At 25.7% G+C, this 25,990-nt stretch overlaps 2 protein-coding genes and 3 long non-coding RNA genes across 6 annotated transcripts; 2 read left to right on the top strand and 3 right to left on the bottom strand.

Annotated features, from left to right (window-relative positions):
* Positions 1-788: 788 nt before the first annotated feature.
* LOC100865066 (protein brambleberry) lies at positions 789-4,995 on the top strand. The gene is made up of 9 exons (XM_003692502.4): positions 789-1,123; positions 1,216-1,602; positions 2,131-2,316; positions 2,395-2,617; positions 2,689-2,985; positions 3,066-3,278; positions 3,362-3,601; positions 3,669-3,984; positions 4,059-4,995. The coding sequence occupies exons 2-9, from the start codon at positions 1,231-1,233 to the stop codon at positions 4,189-4,191; spliced, it is 1,980 nt and encodes a 659-aa protein (XP_003692550.2). The 5' UTR covers positions 789-1,123; positions 1,216-1,230; the 3' UTR covers positions 4,192-4,995.
* Positions 4,910-18,686, bottom strand: LOC100865189 (uncharacterized). The gene is made up of 16 exons (XM_086917328.1): positions 17,984-18,686; positions 17,050-17,374; positions 14,921-15,189; positions 13,621-14,398; positions 12,922-13,267; positions 11,520-11,757; positions 9,767-11,247; positions 8,810-9,602; positions 8,659-8,727; positions 8,511-8,590; positions 8,298-8,423; positions 6,599-6,766; positions 6,258-6,447; positions 5,582-5,690; positions 5,307-5,429; positions 4,910-5,244 (listed from the first exon to the last, which is right to left on the bottom strand). The coding sequence occupies exons 12-16, from the start codon at positions 6,699-6,701 to the stop codon at positions 5,080-5,082; spliced, it is 690 nt and encodes a 229-aa protein (XP_086773454.1). The 5' UTR covers positions 6,702-6,766; positions 8,298-8,423; positions 8,511-8,590; positions 8,659-8,727; positions 8,810-9,602; positions 9,767-11,247; positions 11,520-11,757; positions 12,922-13,267; positions 13,621-14,398; positions 14,921-15,189; positions 17,050-17,374; positions 17,984-18,686; the 3' UTR covers positions 4,910-5,079.
* Positions 18,687-19,453: 767 nt separating this feature from the next.
* On the top strand, positions 19,454-22,179 carry LOC147658500 (uncharacterized). Of its 2 annotated transcripts, XR_015295117.1 has the most exons (5): positions 19,454-19,728; positions 20,238-20,449; positions 20,558-20,726; positions 21,200-21,514; positions 21,690-21,956. It is a non-coding gene; the product is annotated as an uncharacterized LOC147658500 (long non-coding RNA). The 2 variants fall into 2 exon arrangements; XR_015295116.1 differs by lacking the exons at positions 19,454-19,728; positions 20,238-20,449; positions 20,558-20,726; positions 21,690-21,956 and adding an exon at positions 21,979-22,179 and having other exon boundaries at positions 21,446-21,514.
* Positions 20,612-22,728, bottom strand: LOC147658499 (uncharacterized). Its single transcript, XR_015295120.1, has 5 exons — positions 22,544-22,728; positions 21,958-22,227; positions 21,364-21,590; positions 21,207-21,267; positions 20,612-20,759 (listed from the first exon to the last, which is right to left on the bottom strand). It is a non-coding gene; the product is annotated as an uncharacterized LOC147658499 (long non-coding RNA).
* A 430-nt stretch (positions 22,729-23,158) lies between these two features.
* LOC147658498 (uncharacterized) lies at positions 23,159-25,795 on the bottom strand. Its single transcript, XR_015295119.1, has 5 exons — positions 25,542-25,795; positions 25,326-25,387; positions 25,115-25,238; positions 24,156-24,585; positions 23,159-24,031 (listed from the first exon to the last, which is right to left on the bottom strand). It is a non-coding gene; the product is annotated as an uncharacterized LOC147658498 (long non-coding RNA).
* Between the last annotated feature and the right edge of the window lie 195 nt (positions 25,796-25,990).

The raw sequence follows: 25,990 nt of genomic DNA, 5'->3' as shown, positions 1-25,990 counted from the left end.
TTTTTTTACATATTCAATTTTTTTAAAATAATATGAATCGTGAGAATAAAGTAGTAATTAATTTGAAAATAATCATTAAAATGAACAAAGATAATTCGTAAATGGTTTAATTTCTATATTTACCAAATATAGTATGTAGAAAATTTACACACAAAAATGTATATTTTAATTTGTTTTATATTTTTGGAAATTATAAAAAATTCATTATTTTTTCTCTTTTGTTTGATAATATTAATCAATTTTTAAACTTGGTTACATATATTTATAAAATATACTATTTTATGCACGCAAATTATTTATTAAATTATTAATCTCTATTAAAATTTATATTTCTTACTTATTAAGGAAGAGTACAATATATTTAGAAGTTCTCACTACACACTTTGAACACTATTTTCAACACAAATTTTTAAAAAATATTATTTTTAAACAAATTCATATAAAAACATTCGCGCTACTGAATTTATGACACAGACTTCTGCGCAAGTGGTTCATTAACTGAAAAGCATTTTGATTGGTTCATTTAAAGAATTACCCAAAGAAGTAACGAAAAGAAGACTTCTGATAGGTGCGTTTCAATTATATTCTCTAAAAAATTTAAATCATTTAAACTCATATTTATTTTATGAAATTTATTATTAGAATTAAAAGATTTGATATAAATTTGTAAAAAAATTATTTAAATCATAAATATAAATTAAAATAAATTTATTATTGTTCATATTAAAATAATATTGATGAAAATTTGAAAAATTTTAAATAAAATTTCTTTTTCGAATTTTTCCGCCATTGCGTTGCAGCGCTATGACCGTTATGAAATGCTATTGTCTGTGAGATAAAATAAACACTTGTCACGAAATCTTATTCTGTGGAATGGTTATTTTTGTTCATCATCTACTAATAATGTAAAGTTTATGATGTTATTAATAAAATTTTCTATGCTATAAAAATATCTCATTGTCATTGACCAGTGAAAGTGATTTTACTGTAAATAACTTTCTTTTATAAGATCTAATTTTTTTTACAACGTATTATAAAAAAATTGATTATACAGTCTTATTAAATTTTTACTTATTAATCAATTTTTATTCAATTCATCATTAAATTATTTAACATTTAAAAGGTGATTTTTTTAAATTTTAAACAATTTAAATTTGATTTCACTCAAGGTAATTAAATAATATAAATCGTTTTATTTTTTTATTATATTTTTAGAAAAGCTGATATAAAATGGCACAGACATACTGTTTATTAATTTATTGCATTATATCATTATTTTATCAAAGTGGTTATGCCTCAATATTCGGATGGTTTTGGAATAAAGGTTCAGATGAAACTACTCTGGTAGCTGATGGTATTCCATTACTTTCAATACCATATGAATCTATGACTGAGGATGAAAAATTCCTTCAGGAAGCTGCAAAATTTACAGAGATTCAAGTATCATCACCTTTAGAAACTTGCCAACACAAAGTCATTATGAAAATAAAAACCTCATGTTCTGAAATGACAGAAGAACAACTTGCCAAATTGAGTGTTAATCTTTTAAATTGTCAATCTACAGTAGAAGGCAGAAAAATATTTCCATGTACTGATGAAATGGTAAAATTTAATTATTTTTTTGCAATAAATTTCCAAGTTTTTATATTAATATTATATATATTATTTTATATTAATATTATACATTTCAAACATTTTTATATATTATAAATTTTAAAAATTCCAATTGTTTTATAATTTATAATTTTAAATTTTTATTTTGTTAATTTTTAATATATTGTACTATAAAAGGTTATCAAACTTTAAATGATATATAAATATCTAAATATACACTATGCTTTAATGCATTGTATATGAAATCACATATGGAAGGGTAGTTTGAAGCATGTTCAGACCTGCAACTTCCCCCACTTATACAGCATATAGACCACCACTGAGATTTCTAGTTTAGTCTCATAATGTAAAATATCTTCTCAGAAACATGAAGTGATCAATTGAATATTATTATATATTTTTAAAAAATTAATATTTCAATAAAAGATTTTTTAATATAGAAATATAAAACAATAAAAAATATTAGAGAAATATTTGTGAAAAATTTTAAAATGAGTGTATTTATATTTTTTATAGTCTCTAAAACAATGTACCACAGATATGGATTCAGATATGTGGAATGCATATCATTTAATGAGTAACAGAGCTAGAGCAGTTTGTTATGCAGCACGTAGTGCTCAGTTTCGTGCTCTTTCAGAATTGACTGTGAACAAATTAATGCAAACTGCTCATACACAAATCAAAACATTGAGTTCTTTGAAGGTAAAATGAATTATATTATTTTCATTATATATTATTTTATTATTTGATATTTTGCTATTGTTTTATATATTAATTCAGGAAAGTCAGGATCGTTTAGAAGAGCAAACTATAGAAGCCTTAGAATCATTGTCAAAAGGCAATAAAGCATTATTAGAACAACAAAAGTATTTAAAAGATGCACAAGCATCTGCTCATAATCTTGTGACAACAAATCTAAGAGAATTGAATAACGAAAAAGCTTTGATTCGATCTGGTCACACACAACTTGCAACAATGGCCAATGATATCAGGAAAAAATTAGGTAATTAATTTAATGAATGGGGATAGAAAATATTTGTGATTATTGATTATTTTATTAACTAAATTTTTTAGAGGAAGCAAATAAAAATTTAGAGGAACAAGCTATCGAACGTGGTCAAAATCATAAGGAAATACTTCAGGATTTAATGAATATTCAAGAACAAGCACACTTGATTTGGGATAAAATAGAATCTAGCACAAATCGAATTTTTACACAACATGAAGAAGTACTTGTCCAATATGAACAAACTTTGCAAAAATTAAATCAAATTAATAATACTATTCAATATATTTGGGATATAACAAACAATATGCGTGCAGAAATGGATGAAAAACTTAATTGGTTGACTAAATATATAGGTGACAGTGGTAATATTTTTTTCCAATTATAAATTGAAAAAAATGTATGATGTTGATAAAAAAAACTAAATAATTTTCTTAATTTTCAGGAGAACAAATGCATCGAATATATCGTGTAGGTTTACACATTATTTATTTATTATTTGCTATGGTGATTGCTGCATTTCTTCATGCACCATTATTAACTAGAATTACTATTATGGGGATTGTACCATTAAATTTGTTATCTTTTTTAAAACATGGCATGGATGCTTGTTTGGATTTTGTATCAATGAGTGTATTGATATTCTTAATTACGATGAGTATGTATTATGCAGAAAAAATATATATAAATTCACTGAATACTTTAAAGTCTTATTTTATTACTATTATTTTTAATTTTTAGTGCACTTTATGATGGTTGGAATTCAACGTATATGTGGTCCAAAAAATATAAAAAGAAGATCAGAATCAATTCAAGTCATCAATCAAAATGATCATGTAAATGGTATAACGCGAGAATATGTTTCTTCTTATTCTAATCCCCAATCATCACATACTCCTTCAATATCTTTCTACACAAATCTAAAAAAAAATACTTGGAAATTTTATATTTTTATGCGCTACCAAATAAATCGTTGTATTGGTAAGTTAAAAAAATTATCTATAATATAATTTTTTATATAATAATTAAAATTAATTATAATTTTCAGAAAAATTTAGTTCGCTGGTGCAGGCAGTAGCTTCATGGAGCAAACCAGGTTTTGTGCAAAGCGAGGAATTATCTTGTTCGTATATATCCTCAAGAAAAAATCGAGAAGATCTTATTCACAATTACGAACAAGAATATCCTAGTATGTCTGAAGATGTCACTGATTATGAAAATTCGAATTTGATAGACGAAAGAAATAGAAGCGTTGATGATTACGAAAATTTAATCGATGCTAATGATCTTAGGCAAAGATTAAGAAAATTGGAAAGTCTTACTAACAGATCTTCTTATTCTCGTCAACAGTCGCCTTCCAGAAGGTATGTGAATTTTAATATATATAATAATTAATTTTATTAAAGAATTCAATGATTATTTCCTTATTTTGTTTTAGTGTTACTCCATCATATACTTCGAGGATATGTAATGCTACAACAAGAAGTGGCAAAAGATGTCGGTTATATGCAATAAATGGACAAATGTATTGTAACAGACATTCTCTTGGAAGCTCAATTATGGGTGATTGAAAAATTTTTTAATAATTATAAAATAAAATAACAAGAAAGGAATTTATTTTAGTATGTGGTAGTTAAAATATTTAATCTTATATAGTGGTGATGGATATTTACAAATTTATCTTATATATTTAAAAATTATGTAGTAGATATTTAAAAATTGTGCAGTGAATATTTAAAAGTTTATCTTTTATGTATCTCATTATATTTTACAAAAAACTAATTTCATAAGAAAAAAAATTACAAATTCATTCTAATAATTTCATTTCTTAAAAACATTTATGTATATTACAGATTTCTCATTCTATACATAATGCGAAATTTTATTTTTTAAATTTCTTAAATATCTAAATCTTTTCCTTTCTTGTAATTAGAAATATTTTTCTATTAAAAATTGATTTGATTCTGTTTGAAACAAAGCACAATATTGTTAGATAATTAAATTAAAAAGTTAAGAGATTGCTCTATCAATTATAAGTCCTATTGAATACTATAAATGACTTATATAGTGCCTTGAAATATTTGTGATGATTTTTGCTCTCTAACAAATATTGTAATTTGTATAAAGTAAATAATATTGTATATATTTAAATTTTGTATACTTAATACTTATTTTAAATACTTATTAGACTCAATAAGAATTTTATAATATATAGTAAGTATTAATATGTGATGGTATTTTCTGATATATTTTGTATTCATTGTCACAGATTGTTAAGAAAAACATACATTTTGTAAGTTCATTATTTAATTATAATTTATTTTTGTAAATCCTCATATTATGATTATTAATAATAATAAAAATATTACAACCTATTTGCAATTTTATTTAAAATTGTTAACAAATATAAATAAATTAAAATGTTTTATAAATAATAAAGAAAAATCAAAATAATTTTTTTAATTACAAACCGCCATATTGTATTGCGTGCAAACTGTATTGCTTGTCAGTTCCAAAAACTTTAAACTTTTATCAAAACCAATTCCAGTTATTAAATTATGTAAATTACAGTAATTTGTACCATAATCAAATACTCTAAACCATTCATTTGATGTGGATTCTCCCTAGTAGTAAAAAAATACTTTAATAAGAAATTATTATTTACTCATTAAAAAGTTAGACATACCGTTGCTATACAAGTTTTATTAATTTGTTCGAAATCGATTTTCATCGTTTCCGTAGTTCTTAAATTTGAAGCAAGATGTGTAGCTCTAATTATATTACTTTCATTTGGATTTGGTTCTTTGAGCTAGAGAATGAAAATTAAATAGTTAAAAAATTTTTTTAAAATAAAGTATTAAAGAAAACAAATTATTAATTTAAAAAAATATTGAATATAATAAAAAAAAACACTAAAATTATTCAAAATTTTGTTTCATAAATTAGAATTGTTTTTTTTACCGTGTACAAACATTTGCTACCACGTGGTCCACAATTCATGCAGGATGACCAATTAAGTATTTGAGACCGAAATTTCTGCATGACATATATGCAAGGATCTTCAAACTTCCTATCATAAAAAAGAAAATAAGTTACCATACATATTTTCTTAATATAAAAAATGATAAAAAATTATTAGGAATCGTGGAGAAATTCTCACGATTGTCTATGGAAATAGGGATAAGATATATTTAATTCCAAATTAACTGTTTTATTCATGAAAATTTATTATCGTCTTTTGGCAGCATGGAAGTTCAAAGGGGAGAACCGAAATAACACAAGCGACGTTCTCATATGCTTGAAAAGTGTGGCTCGTATATTTTTCAAGCGGTGTCGTCTAGCCAAAGAAAAATATACGAGCCTCACTATTGCTGGTCAATACATATTGAATTTCTCTTTGCACAAAATTGTTTGCAAAATAGATCTTATCTTAAAATATTTTTTCTAAGTTTTTAAAAATAACCAAATTTAAGAATATAAATGATAAAATGTTAATCAATCATAAAAATTAATTAAAATGAAAAAAAAGTTCATAAAAAATAAAATAAAATCACAATAATATCACAATAATATTTTAAATAAAAATTATTAATAATGAATATGAATATGAATATATGAATAATAAAAATCAAAATACCATTTTATAATGCAAGAAGCATGCATAGGATAAGGGAACACCAGGAAAATCCAAATAATACATATGAAGAATATCAGGAGCGCACAAATGGAATAGATAAATAATTTACATCTTGAAAATTTCGTACATTCATCTTTAACTATTACTGGTGGTGAATCATCTTGTTCTTCGAATTTGACCTTTCTTAAACCTTAAATTTCAATATTAATGCAGATGCAAAAAAAATACTTGAAGAACATTGTGAAATGTTGTAAAAATAAATAATTTGAAATATATTATAAAGGACATATCTCTGAAATAAATTGTAAAAAAGAAATATTATGAAGTATATTGTAGAGAACCATTCTGTTTTTTCGTCGTGGAGATATTTTGCGAGTTCATAAACCTATGTCTATCGACATGTGTATAAGGTGGTGGTCGTTTCGACATTGACCTGAGCTCCATGTATATTTTTTATACGGCGTTCCAACCTGACGCTTCTCTTCGATCTGGCTTTACAAATCGATCATCTTTCAACAGAAAAAAGAAAAACAATGGACTGATGATCCCTGAAATCTGTTAAGAAAAATGATAATATGGACGATTGTCCATTCTTTTAATTTTACCATAACTTTATTTCTATAATTAATAAAATATATTATTTGGATAGTAATTTCGTTTTTTTTCATGACAAAACCCAATTATAATATAAAAATTATAAATATAAATTTTAATTTAAATATTATATATTATGTATATATGAACTTTAATTTAAATATTAATTTTAATATTAAGAGTATTTCTTTTATAGATCTTCATAAAAAATAATTTTATCATAAAAATGAAAAAAAAATGAAATATAATTAAAAATTATTAATATTCTTATATTTTACTTAAAAAAATTAAAAAAAATCGATCAAGTAATCTGCATTCGTTCACGTTTTTGAAAAAATTTCTCACGATCAAATTATTTTTTTCGATTCTTTTTATCATGTTCATTCGATATCCCTAATGAATATTATCTGAATATTATTAAAATACGAACCATGAAATGTATTTGATCCAGTTACTTCCTTTTCTTCTCTTACTCAATTTTATATTCAATAATCAACTTTGCAATTTATATAATCAATTATATAATCAAAAGTATTTTTTTATAAAATTTAACTAATAAATTTAATAAACTTTAATCAATATATTTACTTATAACTATATTACTATTTACTTATAAGTAGAATACAATAAAATATTCCATTTGTTAAAAAAGAGATTGAATAATTAAAATATTTTTATTTTTACTATTTTATTTTATTAATTCTTTTCATGTTCAAACATTTTATTTTATCTTAAAATTTTCTTTGAGAGTATAAAAGAAAAAATAATATTTAGAGCGACATCTGACAATATAACATGCTTTGATGTTCCCTAATACCAGTATATATTCATTTCTTTGAATCGAATACTGTCAAGGAATCTCATCAGTTTCGATTCGAATTAGTGAATATTGACCAAAATATAATATAATGTTTGAATGTGAACGTTAATAAAATAAAGGAAACTTAACAATCGAACGAATGATTCTACATACAAAAGAAAAATCTTATTAGAATTTAGATTAGAATTTAAATCAAATAATGAAATTTTTAAGTATAAATATTTGTAAGTGCAAATAGAATATCAATTAATTATGACATTTTGACACTTTTGATTGTAAATGTTATATGTTATATTATTTATTTATTTAATCATTTATTTTTATCTAATCACATGTTTATCATTCAATCGAAATAATTTTCATATAATTCAAAAAACCAAAATGTTTCAATCGATAAGAATAATCAAAGAAATAAAAAGTATAAGATTATTTTGATTTTTAAATGAAATTTGATATATATCGCAAGGTGAAGAAACTTGTCTGTACGAGTCTGAACAGTGAAAAATGACAGATCAACGAGCCATAGTGTGATTTATAGTTGATTGTTTGAGAATATAGAAGAGAAGCAGAAGAAAAGATAAGCGACTTCTGCGAATGTGGGTCAGTAGAGAGGAATGAATGCTCACAGTGTTTTCCTGTTTACTGACTTCTACTAACACTGTCCCCATGTGAATGTATTGCAAATTGAACGTCCTTGATAAGTGCTCTTCTGCAAAAAAGTCTTCGTATGTGATGACTGCTTCACACTTCTTCTGAAAATCAAATTTATTTCAGTATTCATTTTATTATTTATTCTACTATTATCTTTATAATAATGAATAATTAAATTGTCTTATTACTTCATAAATCTTCCCATCAAATTTTCCCAAATTTTATTCTTTCTTTGATACTTCAGTAAAATATAATTTTCAGAAAGCCCCTATAAAAATGTAAAAAGAAGAAAGAAAAAGAGAATAAGCGAGGAGAGTCGTGTGAACCGGATCTTACAGTGGTGGCAGCTGTCGAGGGGACACGTCGACAACTTCTCCCCTCTTAGAAAGCTTGCATAAAAAGAAACTTTACTGTGGGTTAGAATATAGGCAAAGTGAAATGGAAGTATACCGAGGCAAAAATTAATAGAATCTTTTGATCACGATACCTGTAATTAGATGTTGTGTAAATGAATACAATTTTCCTTTGATGATTACTGATTGCCGATGAAGGAAAATTGAAATAGAAAGATAGGAAAAGAAGGTTCTTACTTTCTTACCGGTTCTCCCGAGAAATGTATAATTCGAACCGCCTGTCGGCAACTAATTTCCTGTTTCGAGGGCGGGACTACAGAAACGGCTTTCTGTCAAAGATCTGACCGACTATATTCGTTATATATATAATTGAAATCTATTTCTCAATATAGTCATTAAAAAATCTATTATTAAAAAAAGAACTCAGGAAGTATCCAAATTTTTGTTACACAATGAGTTTCTCAATTAAATAATAATTCTTAAAAAAAAAAAAAAAGAAAAAAAGAAAATCAGAAAACTTCTCTGTCCACTTTGATTAATTCGAGCTCGTTTCGATAAAACCAATTTTTTTTAAAGGAAACAGCTGTCCAACAAAAGTAACAACCTTCTCGAGAGATAGCGTAATGGGTCCACTTCTCTATCAAAACCGGAGGATTCACCTCTTCGATTCCCCAGACGCTCTGACATCAACATCTGCACAGAAAAGATTTCAAAGCTTCATCCAATACTGAAAGCAACTCACGAATATCATCTTCAAAGCACTTCACACTTTTTTCTTCAATTTAAACTTGTCAGCATATCTTAACCCAAAATAAGAAACGTCATTTCTAAAGTTAATCTTAGATATTTCTTTTCTTTTTTTTTTTTTTTTTTATAAAAGAAAAAAAATTGTTTCTTCTTTAATATAATTTTTAACATATCTGAAAACTGAAAAGTAAAAGAGACAGGTAGAATGAAAAGTTGAAGATCAAAATTAAGATTATGAGTAATGTTTCTTATTTTATTTAGGAAAGTTTCATAAATCGATCAAAGAGATATTTCTGATAGTAAAACGATAAATAAAAAAGAAGAGGAATTAATTCCATGGATACCTTATCGATGTCTTCTTTTCATCGAATCACAGACTAACCCTATTTTCGACTCGACTCTCCACTATTTGCGCATATAAATATTTTACGAGGGCCAGGAAAAAAACTCTATTTTCGTGCGAGCAAACCCTATCGCCATCGTTCATAAGGAGAGATTTACGACGAACGGAAAGTGATTATTATCTTCAGTCAGCTACCTCCTTCTCGACAATGAAATGTATTTTTATCATTTAAAAACAATTTCTTCCAATATTTTTCAACTTAGAATATTTTACAGAATTTATATTTCTTAAAATAAAATTTATATATAAAATTATATGTAAATTATATGTATATATATATAAAACTAACTTCCCTGTATGAGAGATGAAGAAACGTACGGATTCGTTATAGCATTGAAAAAACTCTAGCATTGAAATACCTATTCTTCTGAAAATAAAATATAATTAATCGTTAAGAAGAAATTAGAGAACGGTGTTGGTGTGGTAACATGTTTCGAATCTCAAAGGCAATAATTCTTTTTAATAGTAGGGTAAATGAATCACAAAACAGTAAAAATAGCAGAAACGCGTCGAATTATATTGCACCAAAGTGTACCAAATAAATGTCTTCACGAATTAAGAACCGCTACAAGCGTTCAAACCTCTATAATAACAATTTACGCGCTGTTCCTTCATTTTTCAAGTGATACACCATGATACAGCGTTTCTCAATGATTTCATTCAATAATTGATTTTTTTTTTTTTATAAAAAGCTAATCATCTAATTTATCATATTTCTAAATTTTTTAAAACGATTAGTTTTAAAAAATTTTAACGAGAATTCTCAAGCAAGAATATTAGACGCTCACATTCTATAATTGCTATTAAAAAAACAATCAAATAATAATTAACTATAAGCCAATGAAATTGAAATAACATGTTAATTCAAATTTTTCCTTATTTTCATAAATTATTAAATTGTCATTATTGAAAAAATTACAAGAAGATTATGAATCAATTTTTCCATAAAATTTTAAAGCTTGAGAAACACTGGAGTTCCAGTGCATCTCGTCTGTTGTCAATGTTCCGGGGTTCCTGGAAAGAATTACAGGATTTATACCCACTAGTCGAAAGTATCCCTGCTAATTATCTTGGGGACGAAGATTTATGGAATTTTTCATGGCAAACCGCGAAGGAATAATTAAAATAGATCGGAACGTGGAAACAGTAAATTGTAAGGGCCGCCGCCCCCACCAATGGATGGAATTTACTCAGGCGATACCACGGAATCACGGATCTCACAATACCGGTGCAGTACAGGCGCCAAGGAAAACTCGTTCGTTTTCGTACAGAGCAAAAAGACACCAGAAATTATTCCGGTGAAGTATATAGTGCCGTGTAAACACATTTGCAAAAGCAAATGGAAGCTCCATCGCGGTCTGCCGTTTATTTCAGAACAGTGGAAAGATTTCTGATAGGGAAAATGATTGATCTAGTTGAAACCTGAAAAAGAAAGAAAAAATAATTCGTTTAGAAAGAAATTATTATAAATAAATAAACCAGAACAAATGCACATTGTTTTCAATTTTAAAATCTAACATTATTCAAAAACGTGAATCAATTGCTTCATTCTTTTAATTAGAATCGAGACCAGGTCGTCACTAAGTTTGAATAAGATAAATTAAGGAGGAGCGGAGCATGAGAACCCAAATAATTTACGATTGGTGTCGCGGGGGCGTTAGACACCCCTTAGGAATTCTATGGGCTACCCTTACCGGAAGCACGGTGTGAAACCGAAGGCGTCTGCGCCTTGATGCTGCCATTCGAAAGCGCCGCCCCTCAGCGACTGCGTGTCGTCGGTTTAATGAAAAGAAAGCGGAGAAGGGCAACTCTGATGTCGGTTTCCCCATTGAAACGGAAAGGGTGGTTATCTTCCCTCTCTCGTTGATTCGATGTTATGGTGTTTTATGCAACATCCAAAATGGAAACTCCATTCCTAGAATGGTTACGATCCTAATTTAAAGATTAAAAAAGAAAATTAGAATCAATTCCATCAAAGAAGCCGCTTTTAGTTGTGGAAAAAAAAAAAAAAAAAAAAAAGAAATAACATGGATTCTAAAAGCATTACATAAAAAATAGTTTCCCTTGACCAAAGTAGGATAACTTACTATGCAAGTCAAAGGGGTTAGTCTTTCAGAATCATGGCTCCTTTTTATTTGGACACCGAAAATGGCCTCCGCGAGGAGTTTTCTCGAGATATAAATTAACAGGCTAGGAAAAACACAGGGCGAGAGTCATTCAAAGCTGATATATGAACACGTGATTCATTAACAGTCACTGATGAAGTATGTGTTAATGAAGAGAATACTCTTCTTCGTCGTCGTTCCATCATCCCTAGGTTTAAACTATGTTTTCTCTATGAAACCACGTGGTTCGAGCGTTATTTTCGAAAAAGAACGTTAGGGTGATGTTAGTTAATCCTTCCAATGTGAACTATTATCATATGTTTTCTTTTTAACAGCAAAAATATGAAATATTTAAATTAGATTCTAAAATTATTCTATTTACTTATTTTGTATTCTATTTACTTATTTAATCATTACTTTTATTTCATCAATACTTATTTATATTTATTCATATTACATTTTCATTAGTTTCTTTTTTTTTAAATAGTTAATAATGTTTAATAAAAAAAAAACAAAAATTGAAAACTAATCTTTATAAAATATAAAATAAAAGTTTGAATGGTGAGACCATTCATTAAGGCCATATTCTTTCTGAAGAGTCCTCACCAAGTTTGTGATAAAGAAGGATCCTTCTTGGAAGGTTCATTGAAGAAATTTTAGTAATGTCTTCACCTCATCCACGAAGAGAAAAAGAGAGAAGAAAATATATTAAAATATATTTACATAAAAAAAAATTTTTCTAAAAATTCTTCACTATTGTTAAAATTCAAAAAAAAAAAAAATTAGTATTATATATTCTTCTCTAATTTTTAATAGATATTAATAAAAAAAACTACGACATAGTATATAGTAATATATACAATATAAGAACATTATGAACTATACTAAAATACTATAATACTAATATTAAAATAACGCTAATTTTATTTTACAAGATAAAAAAGAAAATTAATCAAGTATTGAAATTAAAAAATTTCTAACAATTACTCACTGTTATTCAGGTATTATTCAGCTAGATGAAGTGAAGAAAGATTAGAAAACATCAGAGATTCGAGGATTTTCTAGTCGTCGATGTCGTCAGAGGGTCAAAAACGAGGGGAGACACGGCCGATTATGAAAAGTTTTTGTCGCGCTGGCGCCAGCGAGTCGAACGCAACGTACTTTCCTTCCTTCCCGCCAGGCTTTGAATAGCTAAAATCATCCCGTGTGCCAATTTCAAAGTAGCGGCTCCGTTTAACTTCACGGGAAGAAAAGGAAGAAAAAAAAAGAAGCGATCGTCTCTTGTTACACATCCGTGACATGGTGCATTTAGCATGACTGCAGTCGAACACAATGACCTGCGAATGTAACATGTTGTTCGTTTAAAGTCAGATTAATGGTTTTTATTCTTTTTTTTTTTTTTTTTTTTTAGAAATCATTTAGAAAATGAAGAATTAAATATATAAAAAAAAAAATTAAGATCAAAGAAATATAAAAAATAGAACAAAATATGCTTCATAAAAATAAAATATGTATATTTCTAATATAAAAAAATAATAACTTAAATACTCTAAATTCTTCATTTCTTTATTATAAAAAGATTGTATTATTTAATATATTAAAGAAGAATGTTAAAGAAAAAAAGAGATGCAGAGCAATAGAAAAGATTCATTTTGAAAAAATAGCGCCATTAAAACTGGGTGGAGCTCACCTGCCTTTTACCTGTCCTGTATCTTCCAATCAGAGACTGGAGTATCTATCTTATTCCACTGTTGGTGAGGATCAAACAAAAGGGGATCCAATCCAATGTAAAATATGGCGTTATCCACCATTTAAATCTTTTAGATTTCTATTTTAGATCTCTATCTATTATTATTATTTAATATTTAGTTACTGATAAAATTGCAATATCTATTGAATTATATTTATCTGTATAAATGAAATTATTATTAATACCTATGTTATGTAACTAATATCTTAATATCATAAACATTGTTATTTTTAATATTTTTAAATTTGAAAAGTAATTGTACGAACTGAATTAAGTGTAAATAAACTAATGTGAGCGTATTAAATATATAAAAATGAATGCAAATATCTTCCTTTTTTTTCAAGGATCGTGTCAATATCTATAACATTTCGATGCCTTTTTATAATATCTATTTAAGTTATTAAATTCATTTTATGTCTATTCATCAATAACTGCATTCTAAAAAATTAATATTTTTTTCAATTTTTACAAATTGTACTAGTTGATAACATATATAGAATCTGCTGAAATAATAACGATGAATCTATCATCAGTATGATTTCAGTGGTTCGTAGTAACCATGGGGTTCCATGCACAAGAAAAAATAAAAAAGGGCACGCTTCCTCTGAGTCGGGAAGTGTCGCGTGTCCTGATGGCTCTCTCCTTCCAAGAACTAGGATCGTTTAGATTTGACCTCTTAGACTGTGCCTTAGAATCTCCTGAACGAATTCACCAGACCCTGCAAAATTTCCATGGCAATTAGTGAACTTGACTCGACATCCTATCATTAGTTTCAACTTTCAACATTTTTTCTTTTTTTTTTCTTGACTACTGTATTTTTTTTTCTTTTTATTTTATATTCAGTGTATTTTTACCATAGAATGTTATCTATTTTTATTATTTATTTATTTTAAATTTATTATATATTATTTATGAATATTGTTAAATATTTATTAATTATTTGAAATCGAAAATAGAATATTATAATAAAAAAAATATTAAAATAAATATAAAAAATAAAAAAAATTTATTATTTTTTGTTGAAATCATAAATTTGTATAGAATTTGATATTGTTATTGTAGAAATAATTTAATATTTCGGAATAGTTTAAATTCATTAATTAATGATTCAATAATTAATTTTAGAATTTAAATACAATGTTTGTACAAAATTGGTTTTGAAATATATAATTAAATATATAAACTTTTTTATAAAAATTTTTTATAAAAAAAAAAATTAAAATATTAGAAAATACTTTACCAGTATTCTCCAATTTCATTTTTGACAGTGAAGAGGAGAAATGACAATGGATCGTCGGGAGTGGTAAGAGAAACGAAAGGAATGTCCGTGGAACCCCCACTGAGGAATCCAGAGGCCCATCCATGCCATGACGATCCGTGAGGCCCTTTTTTTCTAATTCACGATCTCAGCATCAGGGTCCACGTTATTCACGTGGGTCTAATACCCCCTCGAAGACGTTAATTCGAGAAATTCAATCCAGACTTCTCATTTGTCACCTCTCTTTTCTTCTGATTAAAAAAAAAAAATATATGTATTAGTTAAGAAAAATACAAATTTCAAGAAATTATATTAAATCTTTATTTAATTATTATTCTAATTAATAATTAAATAATAAGTATTAATATTTATGTTTAATAATACTAATTTTAAATTTTAATTCTTTTTTACTATACTACTTTCTTACTGTATTAATTCTTTCTTACTAAATTAGTTTCTTAAAAAATACTTTCTAATTAAATAATAAAAATTATTTTAACAATATTAGAATTAAGAATTAATTTTTAATACATTTATAATAAAGAAAATTGTAAATTATTGGAAAATAAAAATTACAATAACATTAATAGAAAGGATTCAAAGAGCAGAAAAGCGAAGGTCAAACAACCACTTGGACAACCTGATGGTGAACACGTGTGTTTGAAGTAGAAGTATTTCTGAAATGCGTACAGAATCCGCACATGCATACTAAGTAACCGTAACAAAAATGTGGAGACAATAAGTCTAAGAACATTTTGACAGGTTTTGTTGCTTTTTGGCTCTCGCCATTTTTTCACTTCCGGACTTCTTGTGAATGAATGTTCAACCCGTATTTTTTTTTTTACTGTCATTGAAAAAAAAAAAAAAATAAGATAAAGTTATATTGATTTATACATATATGATACATACATTATAAATATCATAAATATTATAATTGAAGAAAATTGTAAAAAATTTTAATAAAAAAAATAATTTTTAAAATTGTATCAATTATTTCTTTATAAAAATATAATTTAAATAAAGAATAATATAAAATCTTTTAAGAAATTAGCAACTTGAACTTCACATTTATTTAGTAAATTTATTAGACTGAAGTGTAGAGATTCGCAAATTACAAGATAGAAGATGAAAGCTCATCGTTGACGTCGCGACAACGTTCACTAATCCAGCTGTTAGTTTCACCAGTTCAAATTTATCGTATTCGTAATCCAAAAGCAGATATGATTATTAGACAACAGTTTTCTTCAATTTATTTAATCAATGTCCATCCATTTTCTTAACAAGAATATTGGAAATTAAATTCATACTTACTTAATAAATAAAACGTAAAAAGAATTTGTAATTCTAATGTAAAGAATTTTTTCATTCTTTGTTAGTTCATTATATATCTAAAAATATTTTTAAATAGATACTATTTTTGTAAATTTGTTTTGTCGTTTATGTCATTAAAAAATTAATTATACAAAGTTATTAATTAATAGGTTAGTTATTAATAATAGATTAGTTAAATTATTATTATTAATTATTAATTAATAATATTATTAAATAATATAAATAAATTTAAATAAAAATCGGGATAAATTGCTCTTCTTGAATGAATCTTTTTCTCTGAATCTTCTCTAAATTCTAGAATGTAGTAGATATTTTCAGAGACACATTCATTATTTACTAAGAATTTCAAGTGAACTAGTTTAATAGGCTTACTAGTCCTGTTTAAATTATTTAATCTTCATTGAAAGAGATTCCTTAGTAAACTAAACTATTATCTGTAAAGAAAACAAGTCACAGATATTTTTTCACAAAATACAAAATACACACAGAAGAAATATTACTATTCTTCCTTACTATTTAAAATAAAGTAAAAAAGAAATCAAGAAAAAAAGTTTCTATACCTTCTATATCTTAAAAAATTTATTATATTTCTTTAAAAAAAAAAAAAAATAAAATTTACTTATTCTTCTATTAATTTTTTTTTGTTTTTTTTCTATTTTTTTATTATTTTTATTTTTTCTTTATTTTCTATTTATTTTGTTCTATTTTATTAAATTTAAATTATCTAAAAATTTTTAATTTTATCTTAAGACATGAATTTTGTTTGAAACTGAAATTACATCTTGAGAATCTAAATATTTCCATCATTGTAAACATAAAAATATGTTTAATAATCCTTTAAAATAAGCTAGCATCTGGAGAATTAGCGAGTTCGAGTTTTAATATTCGACGACGGCCAATGTCATACGATGAAGGGCGCACTTTTTCCTAATGGATAAAATTCGATGGAGACATGTGTTCGCCAGACGACGTCTCCAAGGTGCATGGGAATGAATTATGTTTCATTATGTCCGTCTTACAAGAGTATAAAGAACCAACGTTACACAATTTCTTTTCTAAACTTTAATTCTTAACCTCTTCTTTTTCTTCCCTTTATTATCTCACCTAAAAAAAAATATCGTTTAATCTTTCTTATAATATCGTTTTGATGGAAACAATTAATTCATAATAATTGCGATAACATTTAATATTAAAATAAATTCATAAATACATGAGATGAAATATATACAACAGTAGTCGCGCAGTCGCATATCGAATTTTATACAACGTATTTTTTCCGTTATTATAATCAATCATTTGATTCGTCTCACCTATTCTGTTAATGATACTTAACAGTTAATAATAAAATAAGTTAACAAATAAAATAAATGCGAAAATACTATAACTTCAACTAAATATTAAGAAATATTTTATATATAATGTATTGTTAATATAAAATAACATTATATATATGATTGTATATGTAATCAAATGGACTATATATTCATTTATATATTTTCTTTAATATTATATGTATATTATGTTAGCATTATATACACATGCATGAAAGAATTTAATATTTGCTAAAGTATTATGTAAAATATTGAAGATAATATGATTATATAAACTATATAATTATGATTCTATATGATTCTTTAAAACATAAATAAATTTTGTAATTAAAATATAAGAGTTACATAATATGTAAAATACGACATTAAACTGCGCACATACTCTAGAACAGCGATCCCTTAGTGACAATAAACAAACGATGACGACGGAAGTGCAGAAACGCAGCGTCGGTTGTTTGTTTGATTTTCAGGTCGACTTTCTTTCTGGCAGCATCCACGACGTCGACGGCTCCGTTGACGACGCGTGTACCATGTATACATCGGTTCCAGAACGAGGTTTCTTGAATCGTGAGAGAGGACCACCCTGATCGTCGTCACATCTTCCATAACACATTACTTATTATTTCTTACGAACAAATTTCTTCAAAATTATAATCCAATCGCATTTTAAATATATTAATAATTTTTTATCACATATATACAGTTTTATTGAAATATTTATTTGATTATTTTCTTTCCTTAATTCATCAAGGATTAGGAAAACAAAATTCACTTGATTGTTTCAATGTACCTGTGGTCACTTTCACGTCTGTCTCTAACCAATGAAATGTCGTGGCTGGATTATGGGGATTTTATTAACCTCTATAATCCAAAAGTAGCAAGTACCTACTGTATGAGCAATGTTTTCACAAAAGCATTTGGCACGTTCCTTCTTAAATTAGCCTAAAGAATTTTACTAAAATTTACCGTTCAGTAAAGATTAGGATTTAGTAGAAAACAAGAAATTCTATTACAAAATTAATATTTTTATAAAGTTCTTTAATTAAAAAATAATTGTATTAATTTTATAATTAAAATTCTTATAATTAAAAAAATTCTATAGATAAGTTTTAATTATATATATGTAATATATATTAATTATATATAATAATATATATATGTAATACTTAGAATTATTTTATTTAATTATTTATATATATTAGATATGTATCATTAAATTAGATAAAATTAAATAAAATTACTTTAATAGTAAATAAGATTTTAATTTATTTAAATTGGAATATTTTTTATTATGAAATGTAATTTAAATGGTGAAATTATATATAAGTTTTTAGATTAGATTTTCTTCAAGTTTTCCTAAATTGGTTATTATAATCCAGTCTAGATCTTAATAAAATTCGTGAATGTCTTAAATACTATGTTATATTAATTTAGTTAATTTATTGTTAATTACTTTTATTGTTAATTCAGTGGCGTAGTTGCTAGAATTTGCAAGTGGTTCTTTAATCTGAAGAAAGAAAAGAAAAGAAGAGAAAAGAAAAGAAAAGAAATCATCTTTACTTATATTTCTATAGTTCGCGTTTTGTAACGCCATATTGAAAAATAAGTAATAGATGATATTTTTATAATTTTCTATTTCTATTTTATACTATTTTTATTTAAAGAAATTTGATTTTTAAAAAAAAAACTCAAATTTAATATTCCATCCTAAAATTAATATTAATTTTTATTAACATTTAAAATCATTGCACAACTCGATGGTAAGTAAATTTATTACAAAAAATAAATTGAAATTATCTTTGAAATCCTTGAATAATCCTTGAAATTAGTGTTTTTATAACTAGATCTTAATTATTTTATTGCCCAAGTAGCTTCTACTTGGAACCCATGATAATTCCCAGATTTTAGAATGTTAAGCAATTACTAAACACAAGAAATACCAGATAAGCAACGTGACTGGAATCTCATTAAAGGTACAGCGCACTCTATGATCACCATGTGTTCGCCAAATTCTCTAGTTTATACGACCGGCACAAGTCTTGACATGTGTTCAACAGAACTACAGAGAGGTCAGTTAAGAATTGAAGTCCTAACAGGTAGCACGTGTAATCATCAAACGGACACCTGGTGAAAAAAATCATCCTTTACGATTCAATAATATTTAAATAAAAAAACAATAAATTACGAAGATGAGCAAAAAAGTTATTTAAATAAAAAATAAACAGAAAAATATATTTTTATGAAATGACAATAAAAAGAAATTTTTATTTTTTATTTTTAAATTTGTATATTTATTTTTTCATTAATCAACTATATCAACGGACAAAAACTATAATACATTGAAAATATATTATAGTAAATGATAGTTATATGGAAAAATATGTATATAATTTAAATAAAGTCAAACTTTTTAGCTCACTTTTGTAAATTAAAATAAAATTATATTAAATTTAACAATTTATTACTGAATAATTTACTTATTTTTATGAAGCTTAAAAATTTAAAAATAAATTATTTTAAGTAAAATAAAATTATATTCGTTAATTAAAAAAAATATTAAAATATTATATATATAAATATTTTAAATGTGTTTAAATTTATAATAATTTATAAAATTAAATCTATTGATAACATAGGATATTGACTTTAAAGAATGAAGTAGGTATTGAAAGAAGATTTTAAAGTTCGTAAATATAAATCTTAAAGGAAGTGGTAAAAGGATTTTTAATCGCTGGAAGTCAAACAGTAATTCGGATTAAGAAACCAGAAAAATATTTGCATTGAAAACAATAAACAGATTGGCAACTACTGGTTTTTTGGTGATCATGCATACTGTTAATATTTTAGCGTATGCTTTCTTTGTCTTTTTCTGAAAAAATTTTATAAAATAATTTGTGTGATATTTTGTGATGTTGAAAAAATTTGAGGTTAATAATGATTTATAATGCGTATATAGATAAAATACAATAAGTAAAAGTAAAATGGGAGGAGTAGTGTTGATGCTTGCCAGAGAGTCGAGTGGATCGGCATTGTGAGAGGCACTTGTCGCTATTCAAGAATCATAAACACGGATTGACTTCTAGTCTCGTGCCTCTTTTGGACGCTTTTTCCCTCTTATTTAACAGGTCTATTCACTCTTTTCTTTTCTGAGGGAAATTCTAACATAAATCTTTAATAAGCACTTTCAATTTAAGATAAGTAACCTTAATAAATATTAATATAATAATTATATAAATTCTTTAAATATAAAAAATAAGTATTAATATTAAAATAGAATAAACAAACATAATCAAACTTCTAAAATAAAATAAATAATATATACAATCTTTTTTTATTTAAAACACTATATATGTATTTAATTTGATTGAGTAATCTAGTTTTTCATTCAATAGCTAAAATTGTAACTTTATTATATGATTTACTTTCTTTATTTCAAACACTAGATTTACTAGATAAAATATAGAAAGATGAATTGAAATTTAAAAAGAAATAAAAAAATATATACTTATCTATATATTCTAAAATAAAGGAAAAACTAAATATTATTCTTCATTTGAACATCAATGATCGTATTGCTACACATAGTAAATTTTTTCAGAACGTACATATGAAATGCATCCACGATGAGGTTAATCGTAATGCATGATGAACATGCTCGAAGAAAATCTAGAATCGCAAGCAAGGATAGTATTCGTCAATCCTTAGTCTATAAACTCGAAACATCCAACGACAATATCTCTTATGGCTTCTCAGCTCACGTACTGTTCACAAAGTGTCCCTGGGCTAGGTCCGTACGTATTATAAACGCTGCCTTTACGATCCGCGCCGACAGATAATTTCTACAATGTTTGCCACCATCTTCGCCATGTGTCGAACATACGGCATCATCTTAGTGGAGAGCAATAAGCCTAAGGTAGAGAAGTTGCGTATTCTTTGAACACGGTCCTTTCTTGCTCCTTACAATTGCAATTGTGCATGTACGGTTAGACCTGCAAATAGAATACAATTAAACGTAGGAAATTCTATCACGCTTTCATGATTTATTATTAATAAATTTATTTTCATATAGAATATTTCAAATTTTTCAGAATAAATGTTATACAAACACAAGATGTTCAAAATTTTACTAAGAAATTTATAATAAAAAATAAAAAGTACAAAATAAACAATAATAAATATCTTAAAATAATAAAGATATGATAAAAATTCTGCTCTTAATTCTGATTTTTAATTTTGATTTTTGTAATGGATTATTTTTTCATAAATCTGAAAAATTGAAAATATGCTATATATAATATATAGTAATAAAAACAGAAGTTGAATGAGTATAAAAAAAATACAGATGTCCTTTATGACCTTGTGAGTTTTCTTCTACAGAGACTTTCACCTTTTTCCCTCAGAGGAAACATGTGTTTTGACCACCAGTTTTCGGCAGGTCGCGAACACATGTTCCGGGTTGCCATTCAACTCGTAAATGCAAATTCATGGTACAGTCAACGTAGCGACACATGGACCACCATCCTACATCTATTATCACAATGTCCATCTTCCATCCTTGTGTTTTCAATGTTTCAATGAATGGACTTTTTAAAAATTACATTTGTGTGCAAGTCAACAATGATTTTTCTGAGTAATGAAATTTTTTTAGAATCACAAAAATTACAAAATTAAAGATTAATTTTAAAAATCTATATATAAAAATGTTCTATCTAAATGAATTTTTCTTAAATATTCATATATTTTTATTATAAATATTGACACAAACATGTCATATGAAATTTCTATTTAAATGATAAAAAAATTATAAAATCAAAGATTGTCTTAACCAACAATAAGATAATAAATTTGTAATTTGTGAATTAAAATATAATTAGATTATATAATTTATAAATATTATATAATACTAATGAAGTTTTTGAATATTTTATAGAATATAATTTACTATAATATTTGTCTTTAGAAATCTACTAGAATTTCCATTGATCAATTCATAATACATTTTTTAAAGATTAAAATAACTTCAGGTTAAAGAGAGCTTCAGGTTACTAACGGAAGAAGTTTCTGGGGATTCCCCACTGTAAATATTCGAAGAATTGTTCATAGACAGATCGGCGCCATTTTATGACCATGATAAAAGACTTCTTAGGCCATCAGGTGTTAATTGCTTTGCTGGTGGCAGAATTCAACCTGAAATACCGAAATACCTTAATCCTTACAGCCAGTGTAAACAGGCTCATCCATAAATTCTCATCAAATCGGATTTTCTTTGACAGTACACTACCTTCGAGGAATTATTAAAAGCCTCTTGCAGCTAATTAGCCTTTCCCGACAAGTTATTGAAAACAGGTAGGTTAGAAAATATATATATGTAATAACTATTTATTTAAAAGAAAATTCAATTTCCTTTAAAGATTATGTAAGAATAACACGTGATTATATTATGGCACATAATACAAGTTGAAGTTATATTCATATAAAAACTACTTGTAATAAGGAAAAATCTTATTTCTTCTAGTAATTTTTTATCAGAAAAAAATAAATTATATAAGATTCTATATTTGATACATTTACATTTTATTGATACAAATATCAACAATTTTAATAATTTTAATTTTATTATCAATTTGATTTGAAAATCTTTTAAATAACAAATTTTATGTATAAATACATAAAAATATATTTATAAAGTTGCATATATATATATACTGATAATATGATTATAATTAATATAATAATATAATATATAATTTATATCAGAATTTTTTGAATAATTTTTTTAAAATTAAATATTATTATTATAAGAATATATAATACATTATATGTTTCTTTATAATAAAAAAAAACATAAAAAATAAAAACAAAAATATAAATTAGTTTTTGTTTTTTAAATAAAAAAGGAAAAAAGTCATAAAATCTAGTGTATAGAAAGTAGTCTTTAGAAACCCTTAACCTGCAACGGTGCACAACGAAGCATGCATTCGCATGTACACCGATTAAACGCAACTGCATACGCATAATTAAGTTCGCGTTAATATTGTGAAACGGTGCGTGCAGCAGGAACGCACGCACATATTTGCAACCTCTCTTGTGTTGTGTGTAGATATTCTTTTAGATTCTGAATAACGATGCTTATTTTATTCTTTATAAATTTTCAAAATATTTTTTTAATCTATTTTATTATTCTTCTTTTTAAATTTATTAATAAGAAATTAAAAAAAAAATAATAAAAAATAAGAAAGTAAAAAATAAAAGTTATTTTAATCTCTCATATGACTTATAGAAATAATAGAGAAATATTTTCTTATTTCATTTTAATCGCTATGATATCCCAATTATTTTATTGATTTTTCTTCAGTTTATTATCTTCTCATTTATTTCTTTTTTAATTTTTTTATACAATTTAAAAAAACACAAGATTACTTTGATTTCTCTGAAAATACAAAATTAAACATTAATTTTGTAAACTATTTCATATAAAATATTTTTTATAAAATATTTTTTTACTAAATCAATATATAAATATTTCAAGTAAGTCATCTTTCTTGATTACATACATAATCGCCTAGAACTGTCAAAAAATCAAATCATGCCAAATCCCAAGGAATTTTCAACTTTAAGGAAAAGTCAAGGAAGCCAGGAAGATGGTGCAAGTTATTTGACTTTGATCAGCAACGAGTATTATTTTGGTGTTTGGCCGCGTTATTTATCGGCCTCTTTATTGGCGATCTGATTTTCAGTTGGCTACGAGCCAGGATCCGGGATTTTCTGCTTGCTCGTTTCGCTTCCCAGAAGTGAACGGCAGAGACGAAAAAGCAACGTTAATGTCTTTACTTTCGATAAACGTGTTTCGATGTAACGACAAATTCAGACGTATGTCCTACGACTTCCTCAAAAGTGTAAAAGTATTTCTTATAATTGGATAGCTTAATACTTATTAATGGTCACTAAATATTTTTATATGTTCTGCTTCGGAGTCACACTTTCCTGAAATAAGATTAATTTAATTTTTCTTTAAATACTATCTTGATAAGTTATACAAAATTAAAAGAAAAAGAGATTAGAAATAAAAAAGAAAAAAAATTTTTGATAAAATTTTTGTAAATCAAGTATATTTGATATCATTTAAAGCTAATTTATATTTTATGAACAAGAATTTTTATAATGATATTTATGTAATGACATATGATTAAAATTACCATGCTGATTTAAAATTTTTTATAAATTTATAGAAAAAGAAAAACAAAATATAAAATATAAATAATAAATAAATTTAATTATTAATAAAACAAAAAAAAAGAGGAAGAATAAAGTGGAATTTAAGTTTAAAATTACTATAGAAAAAGATTCTTCCGATTAAGAAGAAATTCAATGACTTCGCTGATTCAGTCGCCACCCCCGCAACTAAATTTTACACAGGCGTTGCCACAACGTGGAGTGAGACATAGTAAATCACGGGACTATGTAGGAAAACCGTGGAACCCGTGAAAGCTCGAAACGCGGAATTTATAGATACCTTCAAAAGAGCTTTCGTCCGTCACAACAAACATGTCCCGGCAATCCAGCATGGTCATTCATCATCCAGCCTCGCCACTGGAACTGCGGCTCGTCTATCAACGATTTTGAATCGTTCCATTCGCCTGTATTAATTTCAAATCGCGAGAAATAAACTTATTCTTGAAAACATCTAAAGTTTTGGTATGGATATTTAATGCATTAATTTGTACCTTTGTTGTATTAAAGATGGAAAAAATTTATAAGATGAATAACTTGAAAGGATAAAACAGATCTAAAAAAGTAGATGAAATTATTAATTTTAAGATTATTGAGATTAATTAGTTGATAGTTTAATGTAATTATGTAAAATTTAAAAAATATATTAATATAATTTTAAAAAAATCTTATCTTATATAAGTTAAACTTTGCAATCAATACATACTTACTTGATTCAACTAGTGAGAATTAATTTTATATCTATATTAGTATATGTATAATAAAAATCCTATAAATGAAAAAAAAAAATAATTATAAATAAAAATAAGTAAATGAGTTATTAAATTCATTAACTTTAAAGAAAAGAATTTGAAAAACTATTTCAAATATAAACAAATTATGTTAATGAGAATAATCAAACAAAATCGACAAAGAGAAACAGAAGAATCGCGCGTTTTCGCGCCATTTCATGCCAAGTGAATGCAGAGTTTTGCAGATCATAGCCCTGTTCTTCGCTATCCCTCGCTTTATTCTCACTGGCTCCTCGCGATATAAATATTCAACATGGGTCGTCCCTCAAGTCTTCTATCTCTTTCTTCGTGTGTTGCTCCTTTTCTGTTCTTTCTCTTACAATACTATCTCTCTTCATCATCATCCAAGCTATTCAATCTCTCTCCTT

This window comes from Apis florea, unplaced genomic scaffold (genome assembly GCF_048593485.1).
Source record: "Apis florea isolate Af1SG1 unplaced genomic scaffold, ASM4859348v1 contig_2201_pilon, whole genome shotgun sequence".
Taxonomy (NCBI): domain Eukaryota; kingdom Metazoa; phylum Arthropoda; class Insecta; order Hymenoptera; family Apidae; genus Apis; species Apis florea.
This window is presented reverse-complemented; position numbering and strand designations above follow the sequence as displayed.

Bases quoted from the DNA above. Each gene is read 5' to 3' on its own strand.
- LOC100865066 (XM_003692502.4), top strand. From the start codon at position 1,231: ATGGCACAGACATACTGTTTATTAATTTATTGCATTATATCATTATTT. The intron at 3,602-3,668 runs GTAAGTTAAAAA...TATAATTTTCAG, and splicing joins CCAAATAAATCGTTGTATTG to AAAAATTTAGTTCGCTGGTG. The intron at 3,985-4,058 runs GTATGTGAATTT...ATTTTGTTTTAG, and splicing joins CAACAGTCGCCTTCCAGAAG to TGTTACTCCATCATATACTT.
- LOC100865189 (XM_086917328.1), bottom strand. From the start codon at position 6,701: ATGGAGCTCAGGTCAATGTCGAAACGACCACCACCTTATACACATGTC. The intron at 6,448-6,598 runs GTTCTCTACAAT...TTGAAATTTAAG, and splicing joins CACGACGAAAAAACAGAATG to GTTTAAGAAAGGTCAAATTC. The intron at 5,430-5,581 runs GTAAAAAAAACA...TTCATTCTCTAG, and splicing joins GTAGCAAATGTTTGTACACG to CTCAAAGAACCAAATCCAAA.